The sequence below is a fragment of the Colobus angolensis genome, unplaced genomic scaffold, assembly GCF_000951035.1.
Source record: "Colobus angolensis palliatus isolate OR3802 unplaced genomic scaffold, Cang.pa_1.0 Scaffold34, whole genome shotgun sequence".
NCBI classification, from domain to species: domain Eukaryota; kingdom Metazoa; phylum Chordata; class Mammalia; order Primates; family Cercopithecidae; genus Colobus; species Colobus angolensis.
Window position 1 is genome coordinate 746,105 of NW_012116710.1, and position 21,227 is coordinate 767,331.

Consider the following 21,227-nt stretch of genomic DNA (forward strand, 5'->3'; position numbering starts at 1 on the left):
AGGTAAGTGAAGTGAAAGAGGTAGATCAGAGTGTTGTGGCAGCACAAAGGAGAGACTAACTTTCTGCTGGGGAATCTGAAAGGGTGCTTTGGTGGAGGTAACATGAGATCAGGGCCTTGGAGGGTGAGTCAAGTCTATCAAGGAGAGAAGAGGGAGAGAAGAGCTTGCCAGAGGGGCCCAGAGACCAGCAAGGAGGCTGTGGTGTCCTGGAATGACGGCACGGTACTTGGTGGGACTGGTCAATACAGCAAGGAAGAAGGGTATGGCCGAGGAAAATGGAGAGGGGCACTGGAGCTGTGCCATCAAGGACTGGGATGCATGGACTTGATCCTGTAGATAACGGGATGAAGAGAGGCCTAGATGCAGTGCCATGTCATGAGCACATCTGATGACAGCTGACCTATGGGAGTATTCTCCCTCAACATTTTTCTGTATTTTCTAAATATTCTTTAATGGAGCATGTTTTATTTATTTTCATCATTAAAACATACAGTTTTATATCTTATTTTTTGTTTTTTGTTTTTTGAGACAGAGTCTTGCTCTGTCGCCCAGGCTGGAGTGCAGTGGCCGGATCTCAGCTCACTGCAAGCTCTGCCTCCCGGGTTTACGCCATTCTCCTGCCTCAGCCTCCCGAGTAGCTGGGACTACAGGCGCCCGCCATCTCGCCCGGCTAGTTTTTTTTTTTTTTGTATTTTTAGTAGAGACAGGGTTTCACCGTGTTAGCCAGGATGGTCTCAATCTCCTGACCTCGTGATCCACCCGTCTCGGCCTCCCAAAGTGCTGGGATTACAGGCTTGAGCCACCGCGCCTGGCCTATTTTTTTTTTTTATGAGATGGAATCTCGTTCTGTCACCCAGGCTAGAATACAGTGGCACGATCTTGGTTCATTGCAACCTATGACTCCCCGATTCAGGTGGTTTTCCTGGTTCAGTCTCTCAAGTAGCTGGGATTATAGGTGCACGCTACCATGCCCAGCTAATTTTTGTATTTTTAGTAGACACAGCGTTTCACCATGTTGGTCAGGCTGGTCTTGAATTCTTGACCTCAGGTGATCTGCCTGCCACAGCCTCCCAAAGTATTGGGATTACAGGTGTGAGCTTTCTTTTTTATTTTTATTATTTTTTTTAAAGACGGAGTCTTGCTCTGTTGCCTAGGCTGGAGTGCAGTGGCGTGATCTCAGTTCACTGCAACTTCCAACTCCCGGGTCCAAGAAAGTCTCCTGACTCAGCCTCCCAAGTAGCTGGGACTACAGGTGCACACCGCCATGCCTGGCTAATTTTTTGTATTTTAGTAGAGATGGGGTTTCACCATGTTGCCCAGGCTGGTCTCGAACTTCTGAGCTCAGGCCATCTGCCTGCCCCGGCCTCCCAAAGTGCTAGGATTGCAGGCATGAGCCACTGCACCTGGCCCAAGCTTTCCATCTTAAAGAAAGAAGAAAGGTTCCTCCAGAGGCCTCAAAGCAGGATCAGTTAAGGGGCTGTTTGTATAGAAGCTGATGAAGGCTTGGACCAAAGCAAAGGGACAGAGATAAAGGAACACGGGCACACTTCACTTAAGCTTGAGGGCGTGGTGACATCTGGCTCGGGTAGAGGGGAGGCAGCGCACACAGAAAGCTGAGTTTGGACCTGGGTGTCTGGATACATTGATGGAGCAGATAGGAGGCTGGACAGGGTGGGGGAAGGAAGATGACGCATGGCTTTAGTAGCTTTAATTCTCAGCCACCTCTGAACTCTCTTGTTCTGCATCATGTCTATCAAGGCCCAGAGTTTCTACCTTGTAATGCTCAGCCTCATCTTCTGGGGGCTTCAGTAGCTCCTCAAGTGTGCGGACCTCCTCGCTGGTGATGTCAGCACAGTAGGGCTCCACTGAAGCCCAGAACCTGCAGGGAGAAGCAGATCCTCAGTGGGTGCCCCTGCCCCACCAGTGCTTCCACCACCAGAACCTCGAGGCCCCCTTCTATGTTCTCTAGCCCAGAACCTGTTGGGGGCATCATTTTTGGGGATCCGTGGCACGTCGATAGGGTCATCAGTGAATTCATATTCCTGGATCTTGGGCTGAAGGTTTTTGGATTTGGGCCGTCCTGGGCCAGGGCCCGGCCCATGTCCTGCCTTCCCTTCCAGTTTCTGCTTCTTGGGCTTTCCATGTTTCGGGGGAGCTCCAAGTTCATGGTCTCGACCCAGCTTCAGGAATCGTCGGTCACCTTTCTTATCCTGCCAGTCGGTGAGGATCTGAAATTTACAGAAACTGTCACTGAGGGGGAGAAGGGAAAACACAGAATATCTCTTTCCTCTACTGAATAAATTAGGATCTAGAATCTAAGGAGTCTCCTGGGTCTTTCCCTATCCTCTTTTTACCTAGTAAACTCTTACTCATCCTTCAAAATTCAGCTCATTGTCTGTGCCTGGCCTCTTAGGACTTTATTCATATACTTATCATCTCATTCACTTGTTTATCTGTACTCTTGATTCACTTCTTTATCACCCATGCCAGTCACATACTGTTTAACAGAAGAGTCCTCCCAGCAAACCTTCACTTCAATGTCACCACCACTGAGATGCCTTCTCTGAATCAGTTACCCAGGTTCGTAGATGCTAAAATACAACTTGAGTCATAGCCTTCCTCAAGGAGCTTCCATGGATTCCCAGGGACAAGTTAATTCCATTCATCCTTTTAGGTCCAGTTGGCACCTCCTTCCTCTACAAGTCTCTGGCACTTCACACCTCCATCGTGCACCCAGTCATGCTGTTTGGTCACACTGGAATGACCATCGCACCTTGTCTCTTCAACTAGACCATAAGCTACTGAAGACCAGAAAGCCCACCTTAACCATCTCTATTTTGCAGGATACAGCATAGCGCCTGGCACACAAGGCTCAAGGCATCTTTATGCAGTGAATAAAGTAATCAGAGTAGTAAATAAATAACACCTGAAGTGCTTACTTAGTGTATGGCATTGGGTTGAGTTTTTGCAAAAATTCTCTTTTAATCCTCACAAAAGCACTAAGGTAGGTCCTATTATTCACCCCACTTTGCAGATAGGGAAACTGATACTCAGAGATATGAGAAAACTTTCTCAAAGTCATATAGCTAGGAAACAGCAATGCTAGCAAGTGCTTATGCCAGGATTCAAATCCAGGTCTCCCCATTCCAGTTCCCTAGGACTCCTAACCACAACATCACATCACCTGGTATGCACCTGACTTTCTCCCTTTCCTAGTTGGCAAGCTCCCTGACAGCCAAAACTGTCCTAATTACCTTTCTCTAATGACTAGTGTAGAACTCAGAACATAATGGGGGATGGTTGGGGGGGATGCCAATAGAAGTGTACTGAATTAGAAATCTTGCAATTTAAGGGGATCATGCATATTCTTGTTATTTTTTGTGTCATGCAAACCCAGTTTGGGTCTCTCTCCCTCTCCCCACAAACCCCTGTATCCCAGGTCTCAGCATATGGAGCTAACTCAATGACCCATCCCATAACTTGTTGCAGTCCATCTCTGGTGATGGCCCCTCTCTGGGGTATCACCTGGGTTTCAGCCTCAAGCACACGCAGGCGCCGGCTGGCAGAAGACAGCAGGGTCTCAAGCTCCAGCTGCAGGGTGTCCAGCTCCTCGATGCCGATGCCATCATCCTCGGAGCGCGCCAGCACTGCCGTGTAGCGGGGACAGACCTTCAGGTGATCCACAGACTTGAAGTCATGGAACTGCAAGGGGCAGTCTTTCAACTCACTCATGGCCCAGGATATGGGGATCCTGTGGGGCTGGAGAGGACAGGGCCACTGATGGCAGACAAAGTGGTTTGAGAAAAGCCCAAGGGCTTCTTACCTCCAGGGACAGCCTCAAGCAAGCCAGGCTTCAGTCCCTTACTGACAAAATTGATGGCACATTTCCTACTCACAGGGCACTTAACTGTGTACCAAGCTAGGCACAAAGCACTTTATCAGCTTATCTCACTTAATTTCTCACTCAGCACCATGAACAAGGACCGTTGTGATCTCGTTTTTACAGAGAAAGAAACTGAGACTCTGTAAGGGTGGGTATGTGCCTATGCTTCCAAGGTGCAATTTGAACCCCGCTATATTGAGTCTGCACCCCTGATCACCATGCTATATTACTATGCATTGCCTTGCCTTGCCTTTCTGATGCTCTTTCCTTCCCTTCTGTTTCTCTTGGGTTCTGCTAAGACTTTGAGTTCCAAGCACCCCATTCTTACCATGTTCTCTGGGACTCTTGGCCTCTTTTCTTATCCTACTCCACCTTTCTCCCTTCTCTAGTCACTAATAGTGGTTTAGAACGTGGGCTGGTAAGCCAGACAGACCCAGGTTCAAGTCCAGGCTTTACCATTCTCTACTTATGTGCCCCTGAACATGTTATTTAACCTTTTTGAGTCTCAGTTTTTCCATCTGTAAAATGGGAACAAAAGAAATCTCGGTCTGTTTCCCCATTAAAAGTCTGAATCTGAAAAATGGGGATAACAACAGTACCTACCTCCCTGGGATGTTCTGAGGATTAAGAGATGATGCCCGTCAAGAGCCCAGTTCAGTGTCTGGCACAGAAATGGAACTGTTTAATGGCTGGCCCTGCCCGGGGGTCGCCCAAATGTCCCGCCTTCAGAGTCCTCGTTCTCTAGGGACACCCTAGCGCGACCCCCGCCCCCTCTACCTCCTCACTGCGGCCTCCTACGGCCCCAGGGCCGCGGGAGGGGGCGGGGAGTTCCGGTCGATGGGAGCAACCGCCCCGGAACTGGCTATGGGCGGGCCCCTTGCAGTTGACGCGGGGGCGGGGAGTCAGCGAGGGCGAGCCTACTGAAGTTTGCCGGGGGTGGGGAGAAGGTGGGCCTCGAGCAAGCCCGCTAGAGATGGGGTGCGGGTGGTCGGCCTCAGGCGAGCCCCAGGGCACAGCTCAGGGCGGGAGGCGGGGCTTGGCGGCGGAGATCTCCGCGCTGCAGTTAGCGCCGCTGAGCCCCAGGAGCTGCGGGTAGGAGGGGCAAGAGAAAGGATGGGGGCACAGAACCGGAAGAAACGAAGGGCTCCTCCGCTTCAGCTTGTCCTAATTTGGTGCCCAATCTGAAGCTGGGCTGTACCATTGCATACCTGGGGGGAGGCTGTGGCAAAGGTAACAAGAAGGCCGAAGGCACAAAGGGGAGCTGCTCCCATTCCTGGAGGAGCTTAAGTAGTGACTCTAGTGCAAGAGTTTAAAGATACCGAGACAGCCCTAGGTGGAAAACTTCCGAAAGGCCCAGGCGTTCGCAAGGGCTCCCTATCCCGCTCAGAGCATAGATGGTACCGTCCGGAAGTCCGGGCGGAGACAGCGGCTGCGCTTCTCGCGAAAGGGCAGGCATCGCGGGGCTGGCCACTTCCGCACTTCCGCTTTCCGGCCCAGCCAGCGCCCGCGATGGTGAGAGAGCCGGGTCCCCGGCCAGGGACCCCCAGCTGTTCAGCCTCAGGGCAGTGGGTCGGTGGGAGATGTAGCTTTGCCGCAGGGGCGCGGGGCCGAGGGATGCCGGGGGGTTGTGGGAACACCATGAGGGTGGGAGAAAGAGGGCGGGGGCCCGAAGTGAGGAAGGGGCGAGTAGGGGTACTCCCTGGTTTGAAGCGGGCCTTGCGGCTTCATGATCAGCCTTCCAAGCAGGTAGGGGCTTTTCCTGAGCCCTGGAGGAAGCCGGAAGTGGGGCTTCCTAGGCTCTTTGGAGCGTTTCAGGGTACGTAGTCGGACTCTTAGCCCGTCCAAGGGCCGCTGAGGCATGTAGCAGGTCCATCTGCCTATCCACAGGAGAGCTTCACTAAATACGCCCTTTGTCCTCTTCTGCCTTCCTGACCCTACTGTTGCTTAAGGCAGGCGGCCACACTTATCCCACTCTTGGTACCTCCAGCCCTGCTTCCACCCCACTGGAGGATCTCTCGTGTTGCTTCCATTCAGGCCCCTCGTGGTCAGAACTGAACTGTGTCAGCCCTAGTGTGTGTTAGCTGTGATACTGCTCGTCCCTCCCTTCCTGAAAGTCCTCCCTTTTTCATACATGTGGGTATTCTTGGGAGTTGTGACTTTGGATGACCACCTCCCTCATCGTCACACCTTCCCTGGTGATACCGATCTAGTCTGCTGGCTTCACTGACTTTCTTCACTCTGATGACTCCTAATCTGGCTTCTCAGTTCTCTTTCAAGGTTTGCCTGGATATCTTGGAGAGAACTTGAAATTACACCTCCAGTTCAAAATTCATCTTTCATTCTAAATTTGCTCTTCCTCCTGGGTTCCCTATCCTGGCAAACTTTGTGACCTCGTATCTCTGCTAGAAATCTGGATTTTTTTTTTTCTAACGGAGCACATGCCTCTTGATTTTTAAAAATTTAAGTTTATTGAGGTATTGCATGAGACTACGTCTGTTTTATTCATGAAAGGACAGGCGTCACGGAGCCAGTCACCTTTTTTAGTTTTACTGTCTATAACTGTTGCCAAAGGGCGGGCGCGGTGGCTCGCGCTTGTAATCCCAGCACTTTGGGAGGCCGAGGTGGGCGGATCACGAGGTCAGGCAATCCAGACCATCCTGGCTAACACGGTGAAACCCTTTCTCTACTAAAAATGCAGAAAATTAGCCGGGAGGGTGGTGGTGGACGCCTGTAGTCCCACCTTGTCGGGTGGCAGAGGCAGGGGCAGGAGAACCGCGGAAACCCAGGAGGCGGAGCTTGCAGTGAGCGGAGATCATGCCTCTGCACTCCAGCCTGTTGCTCCAGCGACAGCAAGACTCCATCTCAAAAAAAAACAGTGTTGACAAAAACTTGCTGGGTATGGTGGCATGCGCCTGTAGTACCATCTGCTCAGGAGGCTTAGGCAGGAGGATCACTTGAGCCCAGAAATTCGAGGCTGTAGTACACTGTGATGACGCCTGTGAATAGCCACTGCACTGTAGCCTGGACAATATAGCAAGATCCTGTGTCTTAAAAAAAAAAGTCAAGTTGTGTAACCACTACTACAACCAAAATACAGAATATTTCCATCACCCCAAAAAATTCCCTTGAGTCCTTTTGTAATCACACTTTTCCTCCTTCCCACCCCCGACAACCACTGATTTTTTTAACCCCTATAGTTTTGCCTTTTTCAGATTGTCATGTAAATGGAATGGTTTAGTATGCAGGCTTTTAAGTGTGGCTTCTTACCATAGTATATGTGAGAGTCAACCATATTGTGTGTATCAATAGTTACTCTTTTTTATTGCTAAGTAGTATTTAATTGAATGGCTAGACCACAGTTCGTTGGAAGTTGTTTTTATTTTTCTTTTTTTTTAAAGACACCTTCTCTCCCTGTCGCCCAGGCTGGAGTGCAGTGGCCAGGTCTCAGCTCACTGCAACCTCAGTCTCCTGGGTTCAAGCAATTCTCCTGCCTCAGCCTCCCAAGTAGCTGAGATTACAGGCACCCGCCGTGGCTAATTTTTTTGTGTTTTTAGTAGAGACGGGGTTTTGCCTTGTTAGCCAGGCTGGTCTTGAACTCCTGACCTCAGGTGATCCACCCCCCCTTGGCCTCCCGAAGTGCTGAGATAACAGGCATAAGCCCCTGGGAAGTTGTTTTTCAGTTCCATTATCCACTCCATCTAATGTCAGTCCAACACTTGTGATACTCTTTGCTTGTGACACAGTCTGCTGTATGTCTCACTTCCCTCTCCAAATCATTCTTCACAGAGCCACCATGCAGCTACAGTCATGAACTTCCTCCTCAAAAAGCCCCAGTAGTTTCTTACCCCCTTAAGAGAAAAGCTAAACTTGGTAGCCTGGCATTCAAGATTCCCCATCTTACCTCAGGCTACCACTGCAGCCTCATTTAGTGAATCTAAAATGCTTCTCATATACAGAGACATTGTACTCATTACTCTGGAACTCTTGCTGTCTTTTTGTGTTACTCTAACCTTAATTATTTCTTTTGCTTATTTATTCTGCAGGAAATGAGTGAGACACTCTACATGTTACATACTGAGCTAGGTTGGAGGCTATATAAGCTGTGAATAAAATAAATATGGTCTGTTGACCATGAGGTTTACAGCCTAGTAAAGGAGAAATCACTTTACAAAGGCATGAAGGAGGCCAGTTGCAGTGGTTCACGCCTGTAATCCCAGCATTTTAGGAGGCCGAGATGGGCGGATCACTTGAGGTCAGGAGTTTGAAACCAGCCTGGCCAACATGGCAAAACCCCATCTCTACTAAAAATACAAAAGTTAGCCAGGCATGATGGTGCACATTTGTAATCTCAGCTGTTCACGCGACTGAGGCAGGTGAATCACTTGAACCCGGGAGGTGGAGGTTGCAATGAGCCAAGATTGCACCACTGCACTCCAGCCTGGGCAACAAAGTGAGACTCTGTCTCAAAAATAAAATAAAATAAAATAAAATAATAAAATTAAAGTAAAGTAAAAATAAAATAAGCCAGGCACATTGGCTCACACCTGTAATCCCAACACTTTGGGAGGCTGAAGTGGGCGGATTGCCTGAGGTCAGGATTTCAAGACAACCATGACTAACATGGTGAAACCCCATCGCTACTAAAAATACAAAAATTAGCCGGGCATGGTGGTGTGCACCTGTAATCCCAGCTACTCGGGAGGCTGAGGCAGGAAAAGGGCTTCAACCCGGGAGGCAGAGATTGCAGTGAGCAGAGATCGCGCCACTGCACTCCAGGCTGGGCGACAGAAGCGAGACTGTCTCAAAATAAATAAATAAATAAAAATTAAAAAGACATGAAAGACATTTTATTGTAAATTGTAATAAATGCTTTGTAGGGGAAAGTGAAGGCCTAAGAGGCCTTCCTTAATTAAGCTGAGATCTGGAGGATGACCTAGGCAAAGAAAGAGAGGAAAAAAGCCTACAAATAGATGGTCAAACATGTGTAAAGCCCTGAGGTGGGAAAGAATTTGGCTGATATAAGGACTGAGACTGACCAGTGCATCTAGAAGCTAATCCCTCTACTAAGAATGTCCTTATTCTGGCCGAGTGTGGGGCTCACACCTCTAATCCCAGCACTTTGGGAGGCTGAGGCGGGTGGATCACAAGGTCAGGAGATCAGGACCACCCTGGCTAACACGTGAAACCCTCTCTCTACTAAAAATACGAAAATTAGCCAGGCGTGGTGGTGGGCGCCTGTAGTCCCAGCTACTTGGGAGGCTGAGGCAGGAAAATGGCATGAACCCAGGAGGCAGAGCTTGCAGTGAGCCGAGATCGTGCCACTGCAGTCCAGCCTGGGTGACAAAGCAAGAGTCTTGTCTCAAAAAAGAATGTCCTTATTCTACTTTTTCTCGTTATAAAATCCTCCTAATCCCACTTCACTTTCAAAACCAGTTTCTTCTGCAAATATAGATTACTTGTAAATCTAAATATTTCACATTTTATCTTTATATCATAGTTATTTTCTGTATATCTGCTATCCAGTTGAGCTGTTTGAGGATAGAGACAGTGTTAATCATCTTTGAATTCCCAGTTAGCTCAGTGCCTGGCAAACGGTACACCTATACATTTGTTGGCCTAATAGACCGATTGAAGACAATCATGCATTCACTGGTATGTCTCTAGATCACTTTCTCAGCCTCAGCACTTTTGATATTTGAGACTCGATAATTCTTTGTAGTGCATTGTAGTATATTTATTGGATATCTATCCACTCAGTGCCTGTAGTTCCCCTCCCTGCCAAGTCATGACAGTTGAAAATGTCTCAGCATTCCTCTGGTGTGACCCCAGGTTAAAAAAGAAAGAAAGGAAATGTCTCGACATTGCCAAATGTACCCTGGCAGGCAAAATTGCCTCCTGTTGAAAACCACGACTCTGCACGTTGGAAGGCGTCTCGAAGGCCTAGTCTGTTCTGTTCACAGTGGTGTCTTAAGAGCCTTGCACCCTCAGTGCTACCTGGCTTCATGGGAGCTGGAATAGGGGATCAGTGGGTTTGGCGTGACAGATTTTGATCTTCCCTTCCCTTTGTGTTATTTCCTATAGACTGCCACTCTCCGCCCCTACCTGAGTGCCGTGCGGGCCACATTGCAGGCTGCCCTCTGCCTGGAGAACTTCTCCTCCCAGGTTGTGGAACGACACAACAAGCCGGAAGTGGAAGTCAGGTAGGGAAGGACAAGTCAAGGTGGGGATGAGGGGTGCGGCACGCAGAGATGGCTGCTGTCTAGAAAGTGCCGTGAACTTATGTCCCAGAGTAGTCAGGACAGCTGCAGTTGACATTTTGGCTGCCAGCTGAATGGTGATTCCCAATTTGGAGTTAAGAAAATAGGGTCAGTGGGTTGGCAGGACAGAACCCAGGGGAAAAGACAAGATTGCTTAACACAAGGTATGACTTCTCAGAGCGGGGCTGTTGGTGAAGTCTTTCCTGGGGCATTGTTGAAAACACTGGTAGTTTAAGGAATAGATAATTTAGTTATCTGAGATTCCATCTCCATACTTTTCTAATGTGATGATCAGGGATTTTTTTGTACCTGCCAGTCTAGACACTCTGACACCCTAATCCAAATACTCCACATTTTGAATGATTTTCTCTTATCTAGTTTCCATTTCATAAATAGCTTTTTCCCCTTTAAAATTTAATCTGATGCAATGGCTGGTACAAGCCATTGCCTGGTGCAGTGGTTCACCCCTGTAATCTGAGCACTTGAGGCTGAAGTGGGCAGATCGCTTGAGCCTAGGAGTTCAAGACCAGCCTGGACAACATGGCAAGACTCCATCTCTACCAAAAAAATATGCAAAAATAGTTGGGCTTGGTGCCACATGCCTGTAGTCCCAGCTTCTTGGGAGGCTGAGGTGGGAGGATCTCTTGAGCCTGGGAGGTAGAGGTTGCAGTGAGCCAACATCGTGACAGTGCACTCCAGCCTGGGTGAGACCCTGTCTCAAAAAATAAGTAAAAGAGGCTGGGCATGGTGGCTTATGTCTATAATCCCAGCACTTTGGGAGGCTGAGGCAGGCAAATCACAAAGTCAAAAGATCGAGAGCATCCTGGCCAACATGGTGAAACCCTGTCTCTACTAAAAATACAAAAATTAGCTGGGCATGGTGGTGCACGCCTGTAGTCCCAGCTACTCAGGAGGCTGAGGCAGGAGAATTGCTCGAACCCGGGAAGCAGAGTTTGCAGCGAGCTGAGATCGTGCCACTGCACTCCAGCCTGGCAACAGAGCAAGACTTCGTCTCAAAAAAAAGTAAATAAAATTCAATCTGGTACGTACATAACTGAGATAATCTGGGTTATCACCTTAAATGATATTATTTAATTTTGAATTTTAAAAATAACTGATGTTAGGATATGCCCTGTTATACTGCTTAACATACATGATTTCCAGTGGGCCTTTGAAAATAATTAACAGTTTAGAGACACCACACCACAATTAATTACTATTACAGATCTGTAGGTATTCAGAGGCATTACCTTGGAACCTGAACTCATAGGGGTCTCAGAGGCAAATGAATCATTTCTGGATTGATAATTAAAGGAAGCCAAACTGTGTTCAATTTTAGCCTTTCCTTACCTCCAAGACCGGTGTTCTCTCTACATTCCTAGATGGTATATTGGTTTGCCCGTATAGGTTGAGTATCTCTTATCCAAAATGCTTGGGACCAGAAGTATTTCAGATTGTGGAATATTTGCAGATACTTAACCAGTTGAGCATCCCTAATCCCAAATCCAAAATGCTCTAGTGAGCATCTCCTTTGAGCATCTTGTCAGCACTCAGAAACTCTCAGATTTTTTTTTTTTTTTTTTTGAGACAGAGTCTCATTCTGTTGCCCAGGCTGGAGTACAGTGGTGTGATCTTGGCTCACTGCAACTGCCACCTCCTGAGTTCGAGCAATTCTCATGCCTCAGCCTCCTGAGTATCTGGAATTACAGGAATGCGCCACCATGCCCAGCTAATTTTTATATTTTTAGTAGAAATGTGATATCACTATGTTGGCCATGCTGGTCTCAAACTCCTGACCTCAAGTGATCCACCTGCCTCACCCTCCCAAAGTGCTGGGATTACAGGCATGAGCCACCACGCCCAGCCAGTTTCAGATTTTGGATTTCGGATTTGCAGATTGGGGATGTTCAACTTGTTGTTACTAAAATAGCTGTTTTTTGTAAAGCTCCTACTCTGTACCAGGCACGCTATTAGACATTTGACCCTTTTTGATCTCTCTCAGTCCTCGCCAGTGAATTAGGAATCAGAGTCATTTTACAGATGAGAAAATTGAGATTCCAACAGGGTAACTTGCCCAAGGAAAGTAACAGAGGAGGCTGGATTTCAAAACCTTTTCGCCCTGACTTCAGAGCCTGTGCTCTTTCTGCTGAAGAACACACTCACTGGCCCCCATCTTGGAGCACCCCTGCTTGTGAGTCTTCTATTCCTTGGACTCTGTGGTCTCATAGTGATTCCAAGACCTGCCATGGGGTCACTCTGACTATTCTGTCCCTCTGTAGTACAGAGGACTCTGTCACATTGTGTTTTCAGGAGTAGCAAAGAGCTCCTGTTACAACCTGTGACCATCAGCAGGAATGAGAAGGAAAAGGTTCTGATTGAGGGCTCCATCAACTCTGTCCGTGTCAGCATCGCTGTGAAACAGGTGAGTTCACCATGGAGGAGGCCCAGCGTAAGGAGCTCTCTTTCAGTCCAGGGGTCCCCATCTGAGAGATCAGTGTGCCAGATTCTAGATTCAGAGTGCAGGAAACCTAGCCTCTGCTTCCTTTTTTTTTTGAGACGGATTCTTAACTCTTGTCACCAAGGCTGAAGTGCAGTGGCATGATCTCGGCTCACTGCAACCTCTGCCTCCCAGGTTCAAGCGGTTCTCCTGTCTCAGCCTCCCGAGTAGCTGGGATTACAGGCGCCCGCCACCACATCCAGTTAATTTTTGTATTTTTAGTAGAGACGGGGTTTCACCATGTTTACCAGAATGGTCTCCATCTCTGGACCGCAGGTAATCAGCCCACCTCAGCCTCCCAAAGTACTGAGATTACAGGCATGAGCCACCATGCCTGGCCAGTAGAAGGCAACTCTAAACTTTCAACAGGATGAAAACAAAACAACATTGTTAAATACAGACTACATAATGTTTTCTACAGAAAGTTCTAACCCTGGGGCCTGCTTTCCTTGTTAAAATGGGAGGTTAACAAGTGTTGGGAGGTGTTAAGGGCACACTAGCAACCAGCAGCAATAATTTTCCTTTAGAAATGTTGAGAGTTCGGGGCCAGGGACAGTGGCTCATGCCTGTAATCCCAGCACTTTGAGAGACCAAGGCGGGTGGATCACTTGATGTCAGGAGTTCAAGACCAGCCTGGCCAACATGGTAAAACCCTGTCTCTATTAAAAATACAAAAATTAGCCAGGCGTGATGGCATGCGCCTGTAGTCCCAACTACACGGGAGGCTGAGGCAGGAGAATTGCTTGAACCCCGGGGGGCGGAGATTACAGTGAGTCGAGATCGCGCCACTGCATTCCAGCCTGGGCGACAGAGTGAGTCTCCGTCTCAAAAAAAAAAAAAGTAGCTGGGCATGGTGGTGGGCACCTGTAGTCCTAGCTACTGGGGAGGCTGAGGCGGGGGAATGGCGTGAACCCGGGAGGCGGAGCTTGCAGTGAGCCTAGATCGCGCCACTGTACTCCAGTCTGGGCGACAGAGCAAGACTCCGTCTCAAAAAAAAAAAAAGAAAAAAAAAAAAAAGGAAATGTTGAGAGTTCAGAAGGGAGAAACTTCAGGGATTGTTTAATGTTCAGTGTTATTAAAGCAGAGACCACCTAAGGTTATTTCTGATAGCCCAGGTGGTACTAGAAAACATCCTGGGAAATGTAACACTAGTGAAATGAGAATGGGAAGGTCAGCTTGGAGTACAGCTGTAGACTCTGAAAGAAGCGATAGAAGACTATAAGAATTACCTCTCTGAATGGGTCCTGATTAACAGATGGCCCAAGGTAGACCCTTGTTTCAGCTGGCAGCCAGGTCCCCCACTTCAATGATCCTTCCCAGTACCAAACCTCACTGTCTCCTGGGAGCCTTGGAGAACTTGGAGTCAGAAGACCAGGCTACAAGGTGTTTTTGGCCTTGGGTGTCAGCTTTAGAGAAACGTTTCTCTCTTGCACTCTGCAGGCCGATGAGATTGAGAAGATTTTATGTCACAAGTTCATGCGCTTCATGATGATGCGAGCAGAGAACTTCTTTATCCTTCGAAGGAAGCCTGTGGAGGTGAGACCCTGTGACCCATGAGTTTACAATACCCAGGACCCTGTTACAGAATGGCCTGGAATTGTTTCTAGAACCAGGATCAGTGCTCCTCCAGCTGTTTGGCACCCACTGCCTGAATTGAGATTTGGCCTTCATCTCAGAGTGGGAGCAAAGAGGATTAGAAACTTAGGAAAAGTTGGGTCTACCTCAGCCATAGAAAAGGCGAAAAAGGGCCGGGTGTGGTGACTCACGCCTGTAATCCTAGCACTTTGGGAGGCCGAGGTGGGTGGATCACGAGGTCAGGAGTCGAAGACCAGCCTGGCCAACATGGTGAAACCTCGTCTCTACTAAAAATACAAAAATTAGCTGGGCATTGTGGTGGGCACCTGTAATCCCAGCTACTCAGGAGGCTGAGGCAGAGAACTGCTTAAACCTAGGAGGCAGAGGTTGCAGTGAGCTGAGATCGTGCCACTGCACTGCAGCCTGGGCAACAGAGCAAGACTCCGTCTCAAAAAAAAAAAAAAAAAAAGGCAAAAAAGGTAAGACATATTGCTTATTCCCAGACCCTATAGTCTAGCATCAGAAAGAGCTCAGTGAATTAGAAATCCTTTCTAAGCTCTGCCAACTGAATCATAGTCGCTCTCTCTCTCTCTTTTTTTTTTTTTGAGATGGAGTTTTGCTCTTGTTGCCCAGGCTGGAGTGCAGTGGCACAGTCTCGCTCACTGCAGCCTCCACCTCCCAGGTCAAGCGATTCTCCTGCCTCAGCCTCCTGAGTAGCTGGGATTACAGGCATACGCTACCACACCTGGCTAATTTTGTAGTTTTACTAGAGACAGGGTTTCATTGTGTTGGCCAGGCTGGTCTCGAACTCCTGACCTCAGGTGATCCACCTGCTTCAGCCTCCCAAAGTGAATCATAGTCTCTCTTTTTTTTTTTGAGATGGAGTCTCGCTCCGTCGCCCAGGCTGGAGTGCAGTGGCGCAATCTCAGCTCACTGCAAACTCCACCTCCCAGGTTCATGCCATCCTCCTGCCTCAGCCTCCTGAGTAGCTGGGACTACAGGTGCCTGCCACCATGCCTGGCTTATTTTTTTGTATTTTTAATAGAGATGGGGTTTCACTGTGTTAGCCAGGATGATCTTGATCTCCTGACCTCATGATCCACCTGCCTCAGCTAGGTTTACAGGCGTGAGTCACCGCACCCAACCTTCTTTTCCTTTTTTTTTTTTCTTTTTTTTTTTTTTGAGACAGAGTTTCCCTGTGTCACGCAGGCTGGAATGCAGTGGTGCGATCTTGGCTTACTGCAAGCTCCGCCTCCTGGGTTCATGCCATTCTCCTGCCTCAGCCTCCCCAGTAGCTGGGACTACGGGCCCCTGCCACCACACCTGGCTAATTTTTTGTATTCTTAGTAGAGACAGAGTTTCACCGTGTTAGCCAGGATGGTCTTGATCTCCTGACCTTGTGATCCACCCACCTCGGTCTCCCAAGGTGCTGGGATTACAGGCATAAACCACCACACCCGGCCCACCAAATCAGTCTCCTAAAGCCACAGTTAACATTGGGTCAGTTGTTGCCTGAATTTTTACTTGAATCTTCTCCACAGACTCCTTGCCAGGTCAACTTAAAATATCCCAAGTGACAGAGCAACTACCACACAGCAGCATGTGCCATCATCAGACACGTTAGGTGTGTTGGCCAAGTTCTTCCTCATCCTGAGCCAAATTTTCTCTCCTGGTCCTAGATCTAATTTCTGGGGCCACCCAGAATAAATAAAATTGCTCTTCCTCCCACAGGCCTCCAGCAGAAAAAGACCTTAATCCCACCCATCTTCCATATCATCTCTTCTCTGAACTGAAATTCCCTATTGTTTGATTAGATTCTTCTTTAACAAGACTTCAAGTCCCTTGACTCATTCTCTTTTTTTTTGTTTTGTTTTTTGAGACAGAGTCTCGCTCTGCTGCCCAGGCTGGAGTGCAGTGGCCGGGTCTCAGCTCACTGCAAGCTCCGCCTCCTGGGTTTACGCCATTCTCCTGCCTCAGCCTCACGAGTAGCTGGGACTACAGGCGCCTGCCACGTCACCCGGCTAGTTTTTTTTTTTTTTTTTTTTTGTATTTTTTAGTAGAGACGGGGTTTCACTGTGTTAGCCAGGATGGTCTCGATCTCCTGACCTCGTGATCCACCCGCCTCGGCCTCCCAAAGTGCTGGGATTACAGGCTTGAGCCACCGCGCCCGGCCGACTCATTCTCAATGCAGAGTTCTTTGTGCCACAGATAGTCTTCCAGAGATGTCTGATACACACAGAATTCTCAGCTGGGTTCAGTTGCTTGGATCCAACCTAGACACCCTCCCCCAGAGCATCTGGGCTGCTGACTGGAAGGGTGTGTAGCTTGGGAGAAGATCACAGCCAGTGGGAACCATGTGGATGAGTGGAGGACATGACCAGCCCAGTTCCCCTGGGGTGCTAATTCTCTCCTGTTCTTTCTCTTCCTCCTCCCTACTGTCTTCTTCCCTAGGGGTATGATATCAGCTTTCTGATCACCAACTTCCACACAGAGCAGATGTACAAACACAAGTTGGTGGACTTTGTGATTCACTTCATGGAGGAGATTGACAAGGAGATCAGTGAGATGAAGCTGTCAGTCAATGCCCGTGCCCGCATTGTGGCTGAGGAGTTCCTTAAGAATGTGAGTAGGGGCCTTTCAGCTTTCCTTCCAAGGCCAAAGGATCTGGGGGTCATGTTGAGAACTTAGCATCTGGTGGGAAAGGGGTCCAAGCAGTGTGTTTATATCTTCTGAGCTCTCTAGGACCCCTGGGCACAGCAGGTCAGTCAGGTGCTTTGGAGCTAGAGGACCCCAAGTTCTTCTCTGAGAGCTACAAGGCATTTTCTATATTTGGGTGTCTGGGATGTCTCCTAGTCCCTCATAGGAACTTGGACACTCATTTCTACATCTCAAGATGTTCACAAAGGCCTTACCTCTATCTCATTCAAACCCCAAGCAAGGCAAGTGAAGTCTGCAAGTGAATTTTCTAGGAATATAGGACAGTTAATCATGTTATAATTCCGCTTCTCAAATAGACTTCAGTACTTCCCTTCAGCATGTTTCTCAGGCTCAGTCATGATTCTTTCAACCCGTTTTCTATCACTTGCATGGTATAAGTCCTCCAGATTCCTCTTACATTGTTTATGCCTTTCTAATTGAAAGCACGTAGTCATCTGAAGAGGTAGAATTGTTTACATTGATGAACTGATGACATAGTTCTTAGTTGTTTAGATATTCAGAACATGCCTTCTTTTTTTTTCTCCTTTTTCCAAATAATCTTCGGTTTGTTGATATGTTCCGCCCAGAGTGGCTGTGATCTCTAGGTGGTAGACTTAGTGTGTACTCCCACTAGTAAGTACACACCCAGTCCAGAAGGAGCTTAGATTCCTACAAATGGAAATTATACCCACTTCCCTTGGGATTTAATTATACTGAGGGTGGCCAGTGTACAGAATAGCCGTAGTGTGTGCACAGGTCAGCATGGATGTTCAGCTCACTCAGCTGTGGAGGCAGACCACCTTTGTGTGAATCCAGGCTCCACCGCCTACTCAGGCATGTCACTGAACTTTCAACTAAGCCTCAGTTTCCTCAGCTGTGAAATGAAGGTCTGGTAATTAATACTTATCTTTCAGAGTGGTTGAGCATTAAGTGAGACCATGTGTGTAAAACATAACACCTGGTACATAGTAAGCTTTCCATGTATTGCAGCACTGAAGTTTTATGACCAGGATACTAGGAACCCTCTAGATTGAACTGGAAGGGGAAAATAGCTCTTGTTCCAATTGAATATTTGGCTCACTCATTCAACAATCATTTACTTACTTATGATAATTACATCACACAGAATTAGACACCTAAAAAAGTATGTTCACATGTTCCATGTATTACTCAAAACAATCTTTGAGTCAGCTATTATCGCCATTTTAGAGATTAATAAACTGGGGCTCTAGAAGCAAAAGCACCTGTCCAAGGTCCCTCAGCCAGTAAGAGGGGGAACCAGAATGTGGAGCTGGGTTTTCGGACTCAGAGGTCTAAGATAGTACCATAACCTTTGTCGGGGTCACAAATTCAGGTGCATCCAAAGGTTGGATAGCTGTGGAGTGGGCAGGATAAGGAGCTGCTAAGCACATGCCTCATCTGCAGGGGCTGGCTCCCACACACCTCCAGGCCATTGAGCCCCCCATTTTTTTTTTTTTAAATGGAGTCTCTCTCTGTCGCCCAGGCTGGAGTCTGGCTCACTGCAAGCTCCGCCTCCTGGGTTCATGCCATTCTCCTGCCTCAGCCTCTCGAGTAGCTGGGACTACAGGCGCCCGCCACCACGCCCAGCTAATTTTTTTGGTACTTTTAGTAGAGACGGGGTTTCACCGTGTGAGCCAGGATAGTCTCAATATCCTGACCTCGTGATCCACCCACTTGGGCCTCCCAAAGTGCTAGGATTACAGGCGTGAGCCACCGTGCCCCACCAACTAATTCATAATCTTTTAAACACCATGTGGGCCATACAGTGCTCATCTTTGGGCTGGTTTCAGGCATGGACCATTGGTTCACAACCTTTGGTCTCTAAATGTCCAGGGCTGTCCTAGGCAGCATGGGGGATCCTTGAGGGCAGAAAACATTTCAAGAGCCTGTCTTGGTTGGAGGATCATCCAGAGCTTGACACAAAAGTACCAGAACCTGGGTCCTTCTCCACTTGGCCCTCTGAGTCCCCAAGCCCCTTGCATGAGAGCCCCCATGCCTAAAGAAAGCAGCCTCAGTTCACCAGGCAGGACGCTGACAGGGCTTTCTAGCAGCCTCCATGCCAGGGCACAGGGGAGCTGTGGAGAAGCTCCATGGCTGTTAATTTTTCTGCCTCATCTAGTGTTAGGCTTAGGGCCGGTGCCCATAGGTCACTTCTGAAAGCTGGCTGAATTAGAGCATGACCACGAGGTGTCCTGGGACCCAACTCTGTCCCTCAGAGATACGAGCACAGTGGCAGCTCAGGTTCACACACCTCCTTAGAGCAGTCCTACCAGGATGCAATAATAACCACCATGCACTGCCTCTTGGTTCTCTTGACAGTTTTAAACCATCTGGCTGGATCTCGTGGCCTTCCCCCTCAGACTACCCATGTCTCCACGAAGGCGTCCTGGAGTCACTCCCCAGAGCAGCAGTGGCGGCAGCAGGGAGCTGGGTTGGGGTGGGCATTTGATGCGGGAGGTGGGTGGTGTGCTTGCTAGCTGGGCAAGAAAGCAGCAGTGGACCTGCCCCAAGGCCACACATGCCTGGTCAGGCTGGCTTCTGATGTTCAGTGCCCTGGGCCGGGACAGATTTTTTTTAACGTCTTGAAACTTAAACTCTGTGCTTGTAGGATACTGTAACCTTTTTGTCTTTTTTTTTTTTTTTTTTTTTAAAACCTCCACCTCCAGTGACTGTGACTGGTCCCAATGATTGTACCTTATTGGTTGCTGTGGGTCTGGGCGGGCCTGGAGCCAGTAGGCGACTTTATTTTTTCTCTCCTATGCCACCCCAGGTGGGGAGGGAGGGAGGTTTCAGACTCCAGTTTCTCTCCCTTACCCTTTTATTCCCAAGCCTCCTTGGCCCCAATATAAGTGGTGGGAACCCTCTGCCAGCTTCCTGAGTTCTGCCTGAAGATGGCCCCCCAGCACTGGTTGGGGACAAGGGCCAAATTGGTGACCACCAGTCATGCCTAGGACCTGGGGCCCAAAAGCCAGGCAACCCCTGACTACAGGGGCCACTGGGTACCCTCCCAGTTGAGAGGGGCCGCTGTTTCGCCTTGTCCGTCAGTGCCAGTGCCTGTGCCAGAGGTTGCGAGGTGAGTCCTCTAGAGCTTCCCAGTTGGGCCCTCCTCCTGCCTGTTCTGGCTCGTCTGCTCCCATGCTAGCTGTCCCTTTTCTGATTCTGGTGGATCCTCCCTCCCCTAATTAAAGTCTCTTTTTGCCCCTTTGGGGCTGCATGAGGTCTTTGCTGTCTGTGTGTATAAAAGGAGGGGAGGTGGGGCTTCTTTTCCCTGAGACCAGATGGCTGGTAATTGTGCCTGGAGCTCCCCACTGGGTGCAATCTCATGATTGGTCTCACCATTATTCCTATCAGGGGCCCCAACCCAGAGACTCCATTCATTGTAGTCCAGGCACCATTCATTTCTGAAACTGCTCTCTCTGCCTATACAGAGCTTTGGTGCTTTTCACATAATGAACTTACTTGGGCTAAAAAGTAACCTCAGAGAAACAGTGCTCCCATTTGGTGGATAAGGAAACTGAGATTCCAAATGTGAGATGTAATAACTTGCCCCAAATCTAGCCAGTGAGCAAGAGAGTAGACTTTTGCCTGTGCCAAAACAGTAATCACCATCCACAAGTGGCTATTTAAATTTTAATTATTACAATTAAATAAAGTTTAAAATCCAGTTCCCCAGTCCCCCTGGCAACTTAACAGCTACCAGTGACTGTACCATGTATAACAGCATATATAAACATAGAGCATATGCAACACATACATAGAGATTCCTATCATTGCAGAAAGTTCCATTGGATAGTACTACACCTTAGTAACACCTTGAAGTAAAAAAAATAGAAAAAATCCTTGTGTTTGAATCCTGATTCTTCTTGACAAATTTGGTCAAGTTATTTCTATTTTGTGTCTCAGTAGAGATAATGAATATGAACAGTCTGACACGGTCCCTGCCACACAGGTACTGACTGAACCGTAGTTGTTCACCAGCCCAGTGGCTGGGCTGTTGAATAATTTCCAGTGTTCATGATGTTATCCTTGCCTTGAAGAGACTTGGAGGTCCAGGAAAAGGGCTAGGTATGTAAAAGGTTCACTGAAGTGTTTTATATTTAATATTGGAAGTCGGGGGGCCAAGGGGTAAATATAGGAGAGGGTGTCAGGGTAAGCTTCAAGAAGGGTTCACCTTTGAGCTGAGCTTTGAAAAGGGATTCTTGCCGGGCACGATGGCTCAAGCCTGTAATCCCAGCACTTTGGGAGGCCGAGACGGGCGGATCACGAGGTCAGGAGATCGAGACCATCCTGGCTAACA

General features: G+C 48.4%; 2 protein-coding genes across 7 annotated transcripts in view; one reads left to right on the plus strand and one right to left on the minus strand.

Annotated features, from left to right (window-relative positions):
• Positions 1 to 5,060, minus strand: part of TADA3 (transcriptional adaptor 3) — a 12,960-nt gene extending 7,900 nt beyond the window's left edge. Inside the window, exons 1-5 of the mRNA XM_011952239.1 lie at positions 5,012 to 5,060; positions 4,487 to 4,500; positions 3,526 to 3,759; positions 1,978 to 2,228; positions 1,774 to 1,879 (exon numbers count right to left, since the gene is read on the minus strand). Coding sequence (XP_011807629.1) covers positions 1,774 to 1,879; positions 1,978 to 2,228; positions 3,526 to 3,732 — 564 coding nt within the window. The 5' untranslated portion in view covers positions 3,733 to 3,759; positions 4,487 to 4,500; positions 5,012 to 5,060. The remainder of the gene's footprint in view (positions 1 to 1,773; positions 1,880 to 1,977; positions 2,229 to 3,525; positions 3,760 to 4,486; positions 4,501 to 5,011) is intronic.
• LOC105519059 (actin-related protein 2/3 complex subunit 4) overlaps positions 4,765 to 21,227 on the plus strand; it is a 45,966-nt gene continuing 29,503 nt past the window's right edge. The window contains exons 1-6 of one of the 6 annotated variants that reach the window (XM_011952236.1): positions 4,765 to 4,975; positions 9,965 to 10,083; positions 12,451 to 12,562; positions 14,078 to 14,173; positions 16,664 to 16,834; positions 19,250 to 20,151. In XM_011952236.1, the coding sequence (XP_011807626.1) occupies positions 14,114 to 14,173; positions 16,664 to 16,834; positions 19,250 to 19,255 (237 nt within the window). In that variant the 5' untranslated portion in view covers positions 4,765 to 4,975; positions 9,965 to 10,083; positions 12,451 to 12,562; positions 14,078 to 14,113 and the 3' untranslated portion in view covers positions 19,256 to 20,151. Of the gene's footprint in view, positions 5,453 to 9,964; positions 10,084 to 12,450; positions 12,563 to 14,077; positions 14,174 to 16,663; positions 16,835 to 19,249; positions 20,152 to 21,227 lie in introns of those variants that run through there. The other 5 variants (XM_011952237.1, XM_011952235.1, XM_011952234.1 and 2 more) reach the window with 5 other exon arrangements.